This window comes from Thunnus albacares, chromosome 11, assembly GCF_914725855.1.
Source record: "Thunnus albacares chromosome 11, fThuAlb1.1, whole genome shotgun sequence".
NCBI classification, from domain to species: domain Eukaryota; kingdom Metazoa; phylum Chordata; class Actinopteri; order Scombriformes; family Scombridae; genus Thunnus; species Thunnus albacares.
Window position 1 is genome coordinate 7,182,792 of NC_058116.1, and position 18,409 is coordinate 7,201,200.

General features: G+C 41.3%; 1 protein-coding gene across 1 annotated transcript in view; it reads right to left on the bottom strand.

Moving 5' to 3' along the window:
- Positions 1–1,332: 1,332 nt before the first annotated feature.
- Positions 1,333–18,409, bottom strand: part of itgb5 (integrin, beta 5) — a 42,396-nt gene continuing 25,319 nt past the window's right edge. Inside the window, exons 12-16 of the mRNA XM_044365220.1 lie at positions 9,439–9,661; positions 7,781–7,881; positions 5,432–5,551; positions 4,474–4,640; positions 1,333–3,675 (exon numbers count right to left, since the gene is read on the bottom strand). Of these exons, the coding sequence (XP_044221155.1) occupies positions 3,580–3,675; positions 4,474–4,640; positions 5,432–5,551; positions 7,781–7,881; positions 9,439–9,661 (707 nt within the window). The 3' untranslated portion in view covers positions 1,333–3,579. The remainder of the gene's footprint in view (positions 3,676–4,473; positions 4,641–5,431; positions 5,552–7,780; positions 7,882–9,438; positions 9,662–18,409) is intronic.

The following is an 18,409-nucleotide window of genomic DNA, read 5'->3' on the forward strand; positions in this document are numbered from 1 at the left end:
GTGATCTTCACCAAACTGTCATGCTGCACCGCTCACAGCCAGATTCAACCTGAGCTCTGTGCTGAAATAGTGACTTCACTAACATGGAAGTGTGCTGGCAGAAGGCTTTCTCACAATCAGGAAGAGAGAGAGAGGGAGAAAAAAAAAAAAAAAAAAAAGCACACTAAACCTGGGGAGTGCAGAGATTTATGAGCTCACCTCAAGCAGGAATAACAGAAGAAACATTGATTTGTTCTGCATCACAGCTGTAGTTTCCTCCTGTCAGAGGTTTATCTTAACTCTCCCAACACAGCTGCAGGCTGTAGAGACACATGTAAGCTACTGGAGGCATCAACCAGAAATTCTTTGCATGAGAGAAAAAAACAGTCTCAGTTGATGTGTTTGATTCGTTTTACAGAAATAGCCCAATGACAACACGCACTGCTGCTGCTGTCTGGTTTTGTTTTCAACTTAAACCTTGTTTTAGAAGAAAAAGGATGCAGAACTTCCTCATCAAACCACATTAACACTTAACCATCACTGGAGTCATTATTTAGTATTTAGCTATTTAGAGTAATATTATTTAAATTTCATTTTTTAAATTACTTTTACCAAGAAACCATATTTTAACCTCACTTACAGTATTGTCATTTTACTATTAATTTGATTAGTTTTTAAATGTCTTTGATTCATCTCTTTTTAAATCCTTTATGTTTTCAATGTTCCCATTTCTTGCGTCTGTCTTTTTCATGTTTTGTGAAGCACATTGTGTTGTATTCGTTACCTTTTGTATGAAATGTGCTATATAAATAAAGTTAACTGTTATATGATCATTTTCAAATGTGTGTGGAGAGTTGTGAAACTGTATCTCAACCCGTATACATGCGGACTCAGATTTATGAATGTGTACAAGAATCTTTAACTGCGTGCATTTCCTGCACACATTCACAAATGTGTGTTCACGCGTACAGATTGAGATGCAGTTTCACAAATCTCCGCACATATTTGCAAATAATATTGCTACAATAATGGATGTATAATTAAAGGGTTATTTTTTTATTAAAAGCTTCAGCATAATCATTATATCGGTGAGGGGTCCAACCAGGGAGGTGTCAATTACAGCATCAGTGGACGCATCAAACCAGCCTTCCTCCCTGTGTGATCACACATCAAACATGTAAGAACACGCTTAGCGGTGCAAGCAGATGTGTAACTGAACTTTGAAGTCTGAATATACACACACAGACACAGAGTTACGGGTGATGTTTAAAATTAGACCTCAGATTTACACCACTCCTGATGCAGCCCTTATAAATGGGGAACGTACGGCTGAGCCAAACACAACAGACTCACTGGCTTTTGACATAAGCAAATTTATTGTTTTTGCTCTGTGTGCAGTATTACATAAACATGTCGTGGTGCGATCAAATGTTCAGGACTGTACAGGAAGAATGCTGCACTAATGCTTTATGTTGGAGCTGAAGGAGGTGTGGGTGGGTGAGTTTTAGTACAATGTGCCAAGCCGAGTCAAAACTCCACAACTGAGAACATTTTAATTTCATTTGGCACTGTATGTACATACGTACCCGTGGAATATTATTTACATACACTCTTTTCATTCAAACACACTCGTACACACACACAAACTCCAAGTCCCTGACACTCTCACTGTAAGACCATCACCAAAAAAAAAAAAAAAAAAAGGCCACGGAGCACCCTTCTCCCTCACCCCACTGTCAGACTTCCCTGTGACAGTTCAGACTCCGCCTCCTCCTGTGGGAACAGTAACGGTACATTTATGACACTATATGTCACTATTTTCCACCCACTCCTATAACGGGCAGGGCGGACACAACGTCTGACAGACCTTATAATGTAGCAGCAGTCATGTGCTGAATAATATCAACTCCATTACACACTATAAGTACTGCATGTGTTTATATTCCAAATTAATGGTCATCTAGTGTACATCCCCATGATTAATGAATTTAACAAATCTACTTTATCACATGAGAATGCTTTAAGGCAGTTACTGGCTAGACTATTTAATATTTTCCAGGATGTTGTTAAGAGGCTGGTGATATTTTATGTTTTTCTTATTGTCAACAAATCCCATGAAAAGACCAAAACCAGCAATGAACTGATCCCACTAACAAATATTGTCTGTTTATCCAAAGCCTGACATATAGTAGCATATTCAGTTGTTGTCCAAAAACTAAAGTTTTCATTACTGATTGTTTGGTTTATAAAATCTGAAAATGGTAAAACTGTCAGTGACAATTTGCTAGTGTCAAAGGTGATGTTTGTTTTGCAATAAGAGGCAAAAGCAAGTTGGAACGGGTGAAACCAGACAATATTTTTATCAATTAATTATCAAAATAGCTGCCGATTCATTTTCTGCTGATCAACTTATCTATTTAATGGTTTCAGCTCTACTGTAAACACTTACTCGTACGCCAAGTGTCTATTTATCCGCAGCGGAAACTAATCTCAAACAAATGCACTATTTGCTCCTGTTTGAGTAATGTTTGCTAAAAAGTGGCCAGCTGCTGTAAGGAATTACTTGAAAAACCAAACAATATATTTTTGACTTATGTTCAGTAGAAAAGAAAAGGCTCGGGCCTCAGTAGAGAAGTCATCACCTGCTTCTGAATTGCTGCTCGTATTTCCAATTTGAATGAACAAAATTACAAGTCGGTCTGATTAACAGGATGGAAAATTGATAAAGTATTGAGAGACGGAGTAACACGTTGTTGGCTGGATTAGTTGACATTAAAAAAATACAAATATAATATCCTTTAAAGGGCTCAGAGGCCGGGAGGTTAAATTGGTAAATTGATACCCTGCAATTCAGATTAGGAGAAGGGAGTGCAAGTGGAGCATACGATAACACACACACACACACACACACACACACACACACACAAAATAACAGAAAAGTTAAATCTTTACGAGACTAATATTTTCTGTGCAAAATGAAGGTAGAAAGTCTATTGCTTAGTAAATGTTAGTAGTACCACAACATGATCAGAGCCACCTTCAGAAATATGTGCTTTTTTTAATAATCCTGTGAATTTGAAATGATCTGAGGTGGAGTGAAATTCATTTTATTCAGATGGGAGTTCTGTTGGATGCATAGTTTATGCTAAAAAAGGCATTTTTTAGTGTTTATAAAAATATACAAATATAAGCCAATGTCCTGCCTGCTCTGTACACAGAATGAATGGTGGTTTTAAGTGGTTGCAGTTATGGTTTTTTTATGAGTTTGTTTATCTTGTTTAACTGCAGACAAACTCTCTGCTAACTCTACTTTCTCTCTCTAAGACGCAGGAGTTCATGCTTCGTTGCTCCTCTGCAGACTGCCATCAGCGGAAACACGCACACGAAGAAAAAGAAGTCACTTCTCTGTGGAAGGCTTGAACCTCCTCCTTAAAAAGATAAAAAGGCCACAGAATCCTCCCTCGGACACAGTCTAGTTCATTTCGTGTCTGTTATCAGTTGTGTACTGTGCAGAGGGATGAGTGTGTTCAGTCCTCCGTCCACCTCGGCCTCCAGGGATCTGTTCGTTGGACCGGTCCTGCCGCGCCCCGTGCTGAGGGATCAGTGGACCCCTCCGTTGAAGGACTTCCCGTACATGTTGAAATCCGTTTCTACGAAATGTGTAGAGACGGGCTGCTTGTACAGAGGGTTGGAGGCCTGTGTGAGTGTGAGAGATAATGACAGAAAGTTAAACCGTGTCACAAGATGATGACAAAAGATATGTTGGAGATCATTCCAAAACAGTATCACCATCACAGTTTGTCCACCAGAGAGAATTGACAAGTTCATTTTTACATTACAGAGGGTCTTTATACTTTATACTGTAGCAGAGGTGGGACACCTTGCCTGAAACACAGACCACCCTCTGCTAACCCAAAGAGCTGAAGTGATGTTTCACACAGCAAATACCAGGTATACTGTATAATGAGTGTGGCGGTTGAGATAAGATGCTGCAAGATCTGAGTAGTTCACCAGCTCTGCTTAATAATGTCCGGAGGGAAATCCTATTGCATATCTGGATCAAACTATATAATAAACAACCTTATCAAAACATTTTTGTCATGTCTTGATGTTAAAAAGTTTCCAGTTGGGAACCTTTGTTGCATGTCTACCCCCCCCCCCCCCCACCCTGCCTCTCTCTCTGCCCTCATGTTTCCTGTCTGCCTCTCCATCTCTGTCCTCTATCAAAAACTGTCATCACTCACTGACTCTCATCTCTTGTTTCAGCAGACTTTCGTGACAGACAAGAGAAACTGTATCTCACCATTCACTGAAGAGAGAGGAACTGGTTCAACTCAGTGGTAATGTGACTCATACTGTATTTAACTATGATCCTTATATTTCTACTTGGCTCTTTTGGTTCGGTGCTAGTAGATAAACTACTTCAATTATACCAAAACATTATTCTACTGGTGATTTAGATTATAAAATGGTTGGCAGGGCGACCGTTCTTACCATCTCGTATCGGGCACGTGAGCGTGCGCTCTGGAAGCGTGCAAACTCTCTCCGGTCATGAATGGTGATGACCAGCTTCCAGACAGCCAGCAGCAGCACTCCCACCAGCAGGATGCTGCCCACCACTGCCAGCAACACCATCATGGCATCTGGCCCGCCACCACACTCTGACACAGGAAAACACATATTAGAGACATCGTCGTATTAGACATTAAATGATTTTTTGGCTTTATACTTTATACTGTAGCAGAGGTGGGACACCTTGCCTGAAACACAGACCACCCTCTGCTAACCCAAAGAGCTGAAGTGATGTTTCACACAGCAAATACCAGGTATACTGTATAATGAGTGTGGCGGTTGAGATAAGATGCTGCAAGATCTGAGTAGTTCACCAGCTCTGCTTAATAATCATTTAAGTATTAGACATAAAATGATTTTTTGGCTTTCGATATAATCGGTTTCATATCTGCTTTGAAAATGTGAGAAATTGAGAGAAATTCAGAAGGAGTTTTAAATAAGAGCCTGGCTGGGATTAAGTGGAACGATCCTTTAATGGAGTTTTGTATATGAAGTTGAGTAGTGAGTTAAGTTTGCACTTAATCATCAATTTCAAAACATTTCAGGTTACAAGCCACAGAAATATCTGAATGTCTAAACATTTCACATTTTGACATGATGTGCAAAAATGTAATGTGCAGTGAAGCCAGTTTTAGTCAGACAAGGAAGTCTGAGTCACTTTATTGACGAGCTCACAGTTAGTGACTAGCATGGAAAAAACCTTACGTCAGTCAAAAGAACAAAAACAACCCCTTGTTGATCTATGAACCACAGATCCAATCTGAAGCCACTTGGTTCTTGGCAGATGTCGATTTCTGACCCAGAAATCAGTGTGATTAAAAAAAAAAAGAAAAGGTATAATCATGAAAGAATATCTAATGTGTTGTTTGGAAAAACTGACCTGCCTCTTTAAGAGCTGTGAGGATGGATTGTCCGCTGGCGTGCTCAGAATATGTGAACTTCATCACACAATCGTTGTCTGTCTTATACAGACAAAGCACAGCACCGGGGTCCTCGGTTTCTGGAAGGGAAAAAAGGCGCGAGAGAGAAACAGAGAAACAGAGAAACAGACAGAGTTTCAATCAGATAGAAAAAAAGAAAAAAAAACTGAATTTTGCTCCAGTAGAACATTATGTTGGTTTGAACCACAATCATCTTAAAATTCTTTCCATTACACAGCTGATGATGACAAAAAGACGTCATGAAGCAAAGAGAGACGGGAACTAATAAAGAAAAAAACCTCTCTCTGAGTACCTTTAAATGTCTTTTCTCTTTATGTTCATTTATGGAAAAGATTATTTTAATAGCACAAAGATTCATTTTGCATTTCTACATTTTAGAGGTTTCTTCTCTCTGTAGTAAACCTGCCTTCCAGCTGTGTGTTGAAAGCTGTAATATCCTAATATAATTACTTCAGATTCAGGAACAAAGAGAGGAATGGGGGGGGGAGAAGATGAGATAAGGTCAAAGAGGAATCTTATGCTGAGGAGAAAAACAGAAAACACTTGTGAACGGTCCTCACATACTTTGAATTTCTTTGCTGTGAAATCACATCTTAGTGAAAAAAAAAAGAAAAACGCGTTCCCAAGTGAGACGCTGATATTCTGGGTGCCCAAATTTTCAGTCGGTGTTCATCACCCAAAAAGCCCCAAAATCTCAGGAGGGAGGGTGAGGTCAGACTGCCCTGGTCCACCCCTCCCTCCCTGTGCTCATCCCCCCTCCAAATCAGCCCCTCCTCTATTTCATGCACAAAGTATCTGGAATGTACATGTGGACTCCATTAAGGCCAGTCAGATGGCTGGACTAGCAGGGATTGCTATGAAACACGTCAGATCTGGGCCAAGGCCATGCTGGGCCAATATGGAGCGGTCTTATAATAGTCTCTATAACTACACTCATGTTCCTCTATCTCTGCTCTGCAGCGCTGTGCAGCATCACAGTGCCATGAAGGCTATAAATCACCGTGCACTTATTAATACATTCTCAGACATCGACTGGATGCTTTCCACCGAGCTGTGAGGAACGTAAAAAAAAACTTAGAAGCATAGAAACACTTATAGTTAACAGAGCAGGACTCAAAACTTGAATTCCCTGATTTTAAAACGACACATGAGAGAGGCGACGCTTTGCGGCAGGTACAAGTTTGTTTAGTGGGTGGACTGCGCTTCCTGTAGAGAAGGACAGAAGAGCTCTTTGCAGGATTGTACACTTGAATTAACTGCACTCTTTGAACCAAAATGAGGTGTTTGGTTGGTGGTGCCTGTCGTTGCCCACTGTGTGGAGCGAAGGTGTCTGTGGAGCTGTGAGAGGCCCCCGACTGGATTTCGAGTGAGAGAAACTTTCTTCCTCCAGCAGATGAAACTGAAAACAGCCTTTTTGGGCGTCAGAGTCTGCACGGTGGAGCTCAGACATTCAAGTGAAGTAACAATAAGCACAACACATTATTGAGATGAGGAGGCTAAAATGTAATGAGATTAATTTACTTATTACATTTAGATTACTTTCTAGAGGTAATGTTAGTCTGTAATGAAATACAGACTACAGGAACAGATGCAAAGTTTTTGTTGTCGCAATTTATTTAGTAAAAAAAAACAACTTCTGGCATTTGTGGCATAAGACATTAAAATATAGTTAAAATAATTTAATTAATTTATAGTTAAAAAGGGAGCAGTATTGTGATTACAGTATACATGCTCTGTCATTTTTAAGTTTACTCTATTTTGCTATTTTTCCACTGTCAGTGCCTACATACTAACAACATGATTACAACTCTTCTATAGTGTGCAGTCAAGACGGAGCCAATGATTTGGGCAACATAAAAGAAATGTCATCTTGTTTGTGAAGTCTAACACTTGGAGACAGGATGGTGGCTCACGCGTGTTGCTGTGGTGTGATCAGAGGTGTGAAATGTCACACGTTGGTTGAATACAACGGACCACTAACTGTGTTTTACCGCAGCGTTGAAACAACAACAATGAAAGGTCTAATAAAATGTGACAGTTGGAGGAGGTATGTAATGTGAAAAAGGGGTAACTGTTGCAGATGCCACAGATGTGAATACTTTTCTCTGCCAGCCAGCTGGTGTGTGTGTGTGTGTGTGTGTGAGTGTGTGTGTGTGTGTGTGAGTGTGTGTGTGTGTGTGTGTGTGTGAGAGTGTGTGTGTGTGTGTGTGTGTGTGTGTGTGTGTGTGTGTGTGTGTGTGTGTGTGTGTGTGTGTGTGTGTGTGTGTGTAGTACTGGTGTTTACTTACTGAGGGTCTCTACAGTGATGATTTCATCCTTGCACAGGCGCTGGCAGGTCTGGTTGTCTGCGAGCCGTCCTGAGTTAAAAAGCCGACACTCGATACATTCTCTGGAGCAGAAGAGAACAAGTTCAGTGGAAAAGTACAACTTATACTCCGATCTTTAAAAAAACGACTCCTTTTTTCTTTATTCAGAAAGCGCCCACAGAGCACAAACCTTCAACAAGTCTGCACAATCCTTTTAATTTGTTATTTTAATGCTGTTTGTTATTTTAGCTCTGGGTACGTCAGTTGTGAAGTATGCCCCTCACTTAAACACTCCAAATGTCTCTGCAGTAAACTTTAAACATCTTCAGAGCGAGTGAACCATTCAGAATATAAAACAAATGAACTGCAGCCAGTGATTTCAATTACCGATGTTTCCGTGTGCATCACTTTGGGTTTCAGCAACATTTTACAAACAGCATCAAGTTGGTTAAAAACAAATTCAACTTTAATGTTTTGTTTATGCTGGAGATGAAACGAGGTCTAACTTCTCTCCAAAGCTTCCTGCCACAACAGATTAACGGTGACACTCCTTTCTCTGCTTGGATATTTAAAGACGCTGTAAAAAAAATATAAAACCATCAAGGAAAAGCTGTGATTTACACTGAACAGTGTCTCCCCGAGGCTGTCAGGCTACATGTCCACCGTGCAGCTGTTTTACGCCAGAAAAAAAATATAATAACAAGAACATTGACTTGGACTTGGCATCAACGCACGCTCGACATTAAACGAACAGGGAAAAAAAAAAAAAAAAAAAAAAAAAAAACTGGTCAGGAAATCCCTGCGCAAAAAATGTTAAAATACGCCAGAAAAATTTCTGGATCTTCACAAAAAATTGAAAACATAAATCCAATAGTAGAGGTAACAAAAAAAAAAACGCAGATGTGTTCTCCTAGGAAATGTAGAGGCTTGTACAAATCTACAAGTTGCTATCAGTTTATTCATTACGGCTCCTGCTCGGCTTAATTTCAAATAGCTGACGAGGCGGTGATGACCCGTTTCTAATCTCAAGTCTGGTAAAGAGTCAAAAGGTTGTTCCATAAAGTTTGCTACTGCCTTGGAAAACCGGAGCCATGTGTATGTAAGGAGGGGCTTGTTGAGAGGACACAGCGGTTATTCTGCCCACACAGAAGACCTTTCTTTTTACAAGACATCTAATAGACATTTAACCGTAACCTCAAAGAGTGCGAGCTGCCACACTGAGCGCCGCGAGTTCAAACGGCGAGGCGGCGGTTTCGTTTCTTAGGTCACAAATGGCATGAGAGTTATCTGAACGACTCTCTTTTGACTTTGTCATCAAAGCTTAGATAAGTTCATAAATGAGTGAGTTATGTGAGGGTCTTGGCTTTAGTCTTGGACTTGATGCGTTTGATGGTTTGACCTTTTCACCTTTCTCACTACCTGACTGCGTCTCATCTCTGATGCAGATTCCTGTGGTCAGATTCCTGCTCCTTGTTCAGATATTTTTCCCCCCTCAAGCTCATGCCATTATCCCACCCACCTCCTCCAATAACTGACGTCAGCATCGCAAGAATAAACATAATACCTGCTCTTTTTGAACTGTTTTCTCTCTATCTGTGGCGTGATGTGCTCATTACAGTGCAGTGTGTTCCTACGGTTACCTTTTAGTTCCACAGGCGTCAGGGCAGGTGGGGCATTTTTCACAAGTGTCTCCGAAGGCCCCTGGCTCTGTGCACTGGCAGCGGCCGCACATGCAGGTTCCTCTCCCGCTGCACATCTGCCCGTCATCTGAAATGCAGGACGCCGTCTCGGTGGAGCAGTTACAGTTGTCGCCGATGTAACCGGCGTGGCACTTGCACTCCCCGCAGTGACACTCTCCATGACCTGGACAAGAGAGGAACAGAGGAAAAAAGTCAGCGCTGGTCATGGAACAAGTGTACTACTCTGATCTGATACACAGCGCTGTGTTGATGGGATAACATACACAAACACTAGAGAACTAGAAACAGATCATGTGATAACACCAGTAGCCGGTAAAAGATGAGAGAAGCTGCCAGGCGTGTGCCGTTAGCTGTCGGCTGTGTGGATCTATTTATTTTTTGCAAAAAAGGAGGGAAAAACCAAAAAGCAGAATGCAAACTTTTAAGTGTTTTAAAGTTGGAGTCACCACAAATTTGACAAAAATCACTCAGAGAATGTTTATGCAAAGGAAAATGCTACATGCCCAACAGCATGTGTACACCCTAACATTACACACACGTCTCATTCCCAAACCATGGGCATTAATAGGCTGCTAAAAATGCCTCCACTTTTCTGGGAAGGTTTTCCACAAGGTTTTTGGAACCTGGCTGCGAGGATTTGCTCCCATTCAGCCACAAGAACATTAGTAATCTGGTGCTGATGTTGGGCGAAAAAGGCCCGGCTCGCAGTCGGTGTTCCAATTCATGGCTGAGGCTTGAGTTGGATGCGGTTGAGGTCAGGGCTCTGCGCGGGCCAGACGGGTTCCTGCACACCAACCTCTCAAAACCCGTTTCTTTATGGACCTTGCTTTGTGAATGGGGGCATTGTCATGTTGAAACGAATTTGTAAGCACGCTATTGTACGCTGTAACATCAACAAAGGGGCCGAGCATGAAAACATCCCAAAAACCACAAGTACATTAAAGTATCTGGGCACAGGTGTCCAACATTTTTGGCCTTTATGACAAAGTTCTATGATCAAAAGTGCCGTGAAGAAAAGTGTTGCCAGTATGGAGATATTTGTATTCAGAAGCATCGTCCTCCTCAGCTGTGATCATCTCAAGTTAATAATCACATCTGTGGTTCTTGACACATTTATCTTGAAATGCTTCTGTTTAATATTCAATATCATAATACTGGACATAAATCTCCAGTGTGTCATAAGGTGGGCACTCTCACAAAGAGTCCTGTTTCTTCTCCCTTAGAGAACTCTTTGACCTTCCCCTGCAACAGTGAACAACTGGAGCAGCTGGAGAGAGCTTTACAGCAGTGACCTAATCCACATCTACCACCAGCACCGAGCAAGCTGCTCCTTTTTGTACCGCACTCAATAACTTGTTATCTGCGCTGGAAGAAATCCAACAGGAGGGCCAGCCTTCAGGAGGAAGTTGTGTCCCTCTGAGTCTTGTTGAAACTCTGATTTGTCTCGGCTGTCTGTATGACTTCTCTCCCCTACCGCAGGCCACTTTAAGACAAGAGGAACCCTTGATGGAGGGAGGACAGCAGCTGTAATCAGGGAAGCGTTACTAGACAAGCTTATTTCACACTAGTTGTTCCAAGACCCTCCACAAAGAGCACATTCATTAAGCTGTTATCAGAGACGAATAAAAGAGTGGACAAACGGGAGACAGGCACACTTTATCGGAGCAGGCTGCAGGCCGGTCACTAAGCCTGCATGGTTTGTATTAAAAAGAAATATGCAGGAACAAACTAGAACGCTGTAATGTGTCGGATATACAAGGGCAGCTGCTAAACCTGAGACCCTCCAAAGAAAGCTGGTGAAAACTGACAGAATTCCCAACTGGATCTGAGCTGTTGTAAAAAGCAGCATGTGGCTTCATTACAGAGCCTGAGACTCGTCCAGTCCTGTGTGGAAACATTATTGTGGGAACTTTCCTGGACGTATTCCAAGAGGCAGAAAAAAATCAGGCCAGTCATCTATGTTATGAATTTGGCAGTGTCTGGCGTAAGGGAAACTATTCTAGGCTTTGTTTTAGAAAAGCATTTCATTGTTTGATACATAATAAACCTATTCCAATAAGCGATTAACGGGGAAATTGTCGTGTTTCCAAAAACTGCCTTTAAATATCCCTTTAAAAGCAGTTAAAATGGAAGCACGGCGAAGACAAAGCTGTGATCCAGCTGAGGAGTGAGTTACTGTAGAGAGAAAATGGGTCAGAAATCACTCATGTCTGCGTAGGAGTTGCTGCTCCTTGTGTAAACATGAATTAATGACAGTTGTGGATAAGAACGATCAGATTATGCTGCCACTCAACCTCAGAAACGGTGGAGAAGAAAACAGAAACTGCGATTAGACTCAGATCCTCATAGAGGTCACAAAAACTTCTCAAAGTGAACGGGAAGTGTTTTTTTGTAATCATCAACCGAGTGGTCAGAGTTGTGCAACACGCTGTCTGGACACACACGCATAGCAAATTCTTTGTATTGTTTTATTATCAAGTCTCACGTCTTTATTATTCACAGCGAGCTGCAGAACTGTGCATTTTTAAAAGTTGGAAAAACAGAGACCGATCAAATTAATCCTTTTTTATTATCCTTTTTATTTCGTGGTTGAGAGTCTGGGGCACCACTCCCAAGCTTTGGTCAGTGGAGCTGGCATGAGTAGTGGCATGTAGCTGAGTCATGGTATCAACCCTGGGAATGTGTCCTTAAATGACACCACTGTGCCGGCATTTGGAGGACGAGGGGCGGAGGGGGGAGGTGGGGGAGGGGGGAGGTTTTCTTGTGAATTTAAGGACTATAAAAGTAGTGCAGGTGCAGCTGCTTTAAAATGGGCTTACTGTTCAGCAAGTCCTGACGAGCTGCTACCTCATCGTCTCCTCTGCTCGTTGTGTCTGTTTGAGAGATTATGTGTTTCCGTGCATATCGTTTCACAGCTCTTCAAAACTGAGAAGCAGTTGCCTGATGTTCTGTGCAGTTTTCTGCGACTATTAAGCTGCACTAATCAATATTTTTATATTAGCAATGGGCCAACGCTGCGTGTAATGTGACAGGGTGTTGCTAAAAGTGACGAATGGCGAAAGAACTATCATCCAACTCTGTAATTCTCCTGAGCGTTTTAGTTTCTTTCAGCTAATTGTTTTGATTTCCCGGCCTGCAACTTTAAATGTTTTGGTTCTGGTTTTGTTCTCACTGCTCTCATCAATGTCACTTACAGATGCTTAAGGCAGCTGTTTTCATCAAAAAAAAAGCTTGATAAACACACTGTATGCTACCCGCCAAGCACCGATCGACAGTAAGATAATAAACAGTGGAGAATTTAGCAGCTAAAGAGCCAGATATTTCCCTCAGGAGTTGTTGAAGAGCTGAAAGTAGAGTGAATACTGTCCTTAAATTCATAGGTTGTCAGAAACATGAGTCCGAATGAAGGCCAATGTTTCTCCGTGTCTGCTGGATGTGTAAATAGGCAATCGTTTGCTAAAATGTTGGCGGGAAACTTTATGAGGTGATAATATGTCGCTGATGTATTTACAGTTTTTGGCACTGCCCGCAAGTCTAAAAAAAGCTAAAAAATGTTAAGTAAGAAACAAACAAATATCATTTTTTCCTGAATCGTTCTGTATATCAAACACTGTGTAAGAATGAACATTTTATGCATTAATAAGCTAAATATCAAAAACAAATTTCCCTTCGGGATTAATAAAGTATCTATCAATTTATCTATGAAAGAGTGAAAGTATTTCTGCTGCTGCTAACGGCCGCAATCCCAGCATCCTCTTACCTACTTTACCAGTATAAGGGTTGAAATATAGAGATCTCATCACTGTCAAAACTAATGTTCTAAAAAAAGCGTCTTGAGTGTGCTAACTGTCAAATTATAGTCAGATATTGTTTCTTTATCTAAGCACTGAAAGCAACTGGTCACCACATCTAAAGATCAATTGGTATCCTGACAGGAGAGAATATTTGCTCTCAACACTACATCAGCCCACATCCAATAACCACCGCCGTGCTTTAAAACAGATGTTTGGAGCACGTGCGCACGCTCTCTATCCTCCCGTTCCTTTTTGTTATTGAGCTGCTTTGTCACTCCGTTTCTCTTGGCTGTATTTTTCGGGCCATTTTGACTCACTGCTCGCGTTGAGATTAAACACTGCTCATGAAAAACACAGCTGCGGCAGCGGAGGAGATATGGAATGTGTTGGGATCTTTCAGAGCTGTGAGCATCCCTCTTTTTTCCTCGCAGCTTTTCCATGACGTTGTTCGTAGACGTTCGGTCAGCCTGGATGAGTAGCCAAGTTGAGGCGTAGTGACATAGAAGGTGGAGATGTTCTGGACTGAGTCGAAATACATCTTGACATTAGGCTGTATTCTCTCATAATAAAAGCATCTTTTCGGCTCATCCCTTCCTTTATCTCAGATACAATATATGTAAAGCAGACTCTGTGGGCTCGGTTAGCCGTCAGATCAGTATAAGAGTGTGAAAGTGTACAAGAGAATGAGCAAATCAAAGCGAGGGAGCCGTGCTCAGCTTTGTGCAGCTGGGTCTCTCCCACGCTGCTCGCTTCCTCTGCTGAGCGGATTACAGATCAGCGAGTTAATTCACATTTTGAAAAAGAGAGAAAAACAGAGAGAGAATAGTCTAGCGTCTTAACTGACCTGCCTTTCAGCTCTTCGTGATTCACCCCTAACAATGATTCACACATAAATAAATAAAAGCACTTCTGATTTACTTACGGGAAAAAGAAAGCGTCTGCGGAGAAGAAAAAGTGCTTAAAAATATTTTTTGAAGATCCCGTGATATGATTGAAAGATCTGGAACGGTTTCTAAATGGACCTTGAGGTGAGGTTGTTAAGTCGATCTTGCAGGTTATAAGGTCAAGAATGAACTCCAAATGTGTGCAAATGTGGGCAAGACGTCCTTAAAAGTGCACAGTAAACAATTCCCTGAAAACTGGGCAAACCCCATCTGCTGAGGAAGATCATGTGATATCATCCAAAGCTCCAGAACAGCAACTAAATTGACCTTGAGCTGAGACTGTTTCGTAAATATTGATATTTTTGAAGTGCATAAAGGAGTAACACAGCATAGCTATATCATAATTATAATGTAAGTGAACAATAAAAGGTCACAATCTGCATGTTAGTCTATTTATTGATTCTCACACGAGTTAAATAGATCCATTAGCAAAGAGCTTTAGCAGAATGTAAACTAAACTACAAGATCACACGTGCATTCCTGGATTTTCTGCCTGGAGAAAAATCAGGCTCAAGTAAATATTTGGAGATTATATGAAGAGGGAACGAGTTATTTTTAGAAGGATAGACGTTGCACCATGTCATGGAAATGTGCCAGAAAACAAGGTCTCTAAAAACAAACAGTCGTTAAACTAATGCACCCCTTCTCATAAAAAAAAACAAAAAAACACTCAGAATAAACAAAATGTTCCCTCTGCAGCTTATTTCTGACATCTGGAATTAGCAGACATCTGCATGTTCAAATATTTTCCTGTCTGTGGTAAAAGTGTACAAAATAATACTAGACACATCATCTTCTGCGCTTCTGTGGGGGGGCGGGGGGGGGGGGAGGAGAAGAAGAGCGAGACGTCGAGACAGACTCCGGTCAGATGTGTAATCCAGTCAGATGTCCACAAACCTAGTTCCAGTTGTTTTAGAGCAGCTGTGCATCACTTTTAGCCTCGTAAGTTGGAGTTATTCAACCCTCTGCTTTGGGATTTAAACCTACTACTTTGAAGCTATGGAAACATTTTATAAACGTCTAATTGCGATGTGTGTGTGTGCGAAAAAACTTGGACAAATGAAAGCAAACTGACCGCATTTAACAGCGTCCCATCAACCCTGACCAATCTATCCAAAATGATTACACAAGATGTAATGAGCTCCCTTCAGATTTGAAACAGGCCGCGAAGCATACCGTCGGTTTTATATCTAGCCAGCATTCTTTGTCTGCTCTGGAGAAATGGTCCACTACAAAGCTGCAGAGGTCATCGTACTGAACTCAGTAACCCTCATTAGGAATGCAGTGTCTGATATGATGCGGCGGTAACATGTGGGGGGAAACTGTATGGCATGAGGTCAAAAACGTTCCTCTCCTTCCCCAGTGTTGACATAGAGAGAAACAGTCACTTCCTGCAGTGATGGTCAAAGAGCTGCCTGTGTCCCAGAGGCCGTGGTGTGTTTGTGTGCATATGGGAAGACAACATGCCCTCTAACCTCCCAAATCTCCAGTCGCAATCTGAAGGATCGCCCCACTTTCTGAGCTGAGCCTGATGAAAAGCTTCACTGAATGTTTGAAATACTTGTGGTGCACCCCGGTTCGCCAGCATCACATGGAGAATTCATGCATTTGAAAAAAAAAAAAAAAAAAAAGGAAAGTAAAGAGGTAACAAGTCTGTCTCCAGGGAGGATGAAAAAGGCATTCAAAGCTTTATTTTCCTGTGTTTGGCATTTCCTGTTGGAAATCAGTGCAGTATTGGCATAACGGTCTATAATTTTAAAAATAATGTGCTTCAAAAAAAAAAGAGGAAGGAACGCAAATATTTAGCTAAATGAAACTAATCTAACTTCTTTTGTTTCCATGGAAAGTGTAACCTTGTGATATTATTGCCCCTGGTTGTGCTGTATGTGCCCAGAATACCATATGAGATATGAGTCGCACCCGTCCAGACAGTCTCTCCTGGAGGGCGTTCACAGTGTTGCGCTTGGTTGTACGAATGACATAATTGTATAAAGAATTAAAAAGAGAGAGAGCTTGAGAAGGAAGTTCAGATCCTGCCTCCTTTCCCACCTCTGCATTCCTCTGCCAATCGCTGCATGAATATCAGATTATTGGTTTCTAACAGTTGCATTAAATGATCTAACTGATAGCAGACAGGTGCGGGAGGAAGGGGGTTTCAGACCTAGTTCGACCATCTGATGAGCACTTTGGTTGGAGTATACCTGCTCTGTTAGGCTCAGCTTCCAGGGACACAGTCAGTCAGTTAGTTGCTCTAAAAAAGACAGTTTTCATAGGCAGGTGTCAGTTCATCAAGGCTGGTTAAATTTAGGAGTGGTTAAATTTTGCTAATTTTTGTCTGCCATTAAAATTTGTCTCTATTTGGAATCCATAGCAGCCGGTGTAATTCAACCACAGTCACCACAGTTTATTCTAAAAAAGAAAAAAAAAGTAGGCTACTTATATGCCTATACACAACTTGCGCATTCCAGTTAATACTATCACACATAATATGTATGGTGTTGTTTTGTCTGACTTAGTTTAAGAAAGCAAATATGACAATGACAGAGTGCTTTGTACGTTAATTTCAGAGTTAGACTAGAGAAATCTACGTGCGGCCCCTCCCTGACCCTGGGAAGCAATGCGGAATATGACTTTAAATGTCTTTAAATGTCAGCGGAACAATATCACCAAAACCGCTCGACTTAATTACACAGTAGGCTCCAGGATAAGATTACTGTTTGGTCACAGGCTCAGACTAGCCTGGGAGAGCTTTTCTTTTTTTTTTTTTTTTTTTTTTTGTGCGTTTTTCATTAAACAAAAACTGCTTCCATTGTGCATGAGAGGAACTTCAAATATATTTAACTGTCCAATAAAGGCACACACAAACACACGCTTATTTGTTACTTCAGGGGATAGGACCAGATCCCCGTTTGTGGTTGACTATCATTTCAGTCTCCCAAACACTTTAACTGCACATCAGCAAAACACTCCCCCCCCACCAAACAAAAACTGCTAGAATAGTGATGGAAACAGAAATGATGCTTTCATGACAGTAAGAAGAACCACATAAACAATCAGCAGAGAAACCCTCTAAGTACGGCCTGTGAAACCTCTGGAGTGACAGCGGCTTCTGTAAACAAGGGGAGTCAGCAAGCAACCAAACTGCTGATGAGGCATTTACTTTTCTTTTTTTCCCCCACAGATATTTCTCAGATAGGGTAACATGAGATATAACATTAAAAAAAAAAAAAAAGTTCTTTTGTCTCAATTGAAACCATGTATCATTTCTCAAGGCTCACTAGAGGACGCTGTCCAAGTTTAAACAGTGTCACACTTTCTGTCATACGTGAGGAATGCTTACTAATCCTCCTTCAGGGCTGAAGGTTGGAAAACAGACTGTTCTGATAAGATGAGACAGAGACACAACACACAGAGGCCGTCTCCCTAGACTCAGAGCTACTGAGGCTTTGCTACGCAGGAAAGAAAATAAGCAAACTCGATGGACGGAGAGCCATATTAAATGTCATCCAATTTGAGGGACTAAATACTTCTTGAGATTAACAGTGTTTCAAGAATCACATAGACAGCCGATGGATTCCGAGGGCTTGACTTATATGTTGCCGTATTAAAGCAAGGGCTGATTCATCTTTAAAATCCAGAGAGTACTGTCAGATTTACAGTCCCAGAGCGCACAGAGACAACATCCTGCTCATCCAGTTTGACCGCAGCAGCCAGCAGATTACTGAAAAACATGAGAGCAGGTGGAAGAAGTGAAACATTCACTTTGAGAACAAGCCATCTTTTCTGATGTGATGTTATGCCGTCCTGCTCATGACCAACGTTGATGATGATTTACTGTACAGCAACTTCAGTATGCTAGGTGATAAGCATGCATTTAACTTACTGTACACACATCTGTGGGCTCTTTTGATTGTGTGTAAGTGTGAGGAGAGTTACTATAGGACTTCTTGGTTTTTGGTCCCTATGAATTGTGGGTCCTTATATAAATATGTGTATGCCTTTCTAAATCCCATCCAATCAATTCTCACTTTGTCATTATGGGTGACTGTGTATAGACGGAAGGCCAAAAAAGTCAAATTAATCCAAGTTAAATTAAATCTGTGACATAAAAAAGTGAAGGGGTACGAGTACTTTTCACAGCTGCTGTATCTCTTGACAGTTTATCCATCAGTC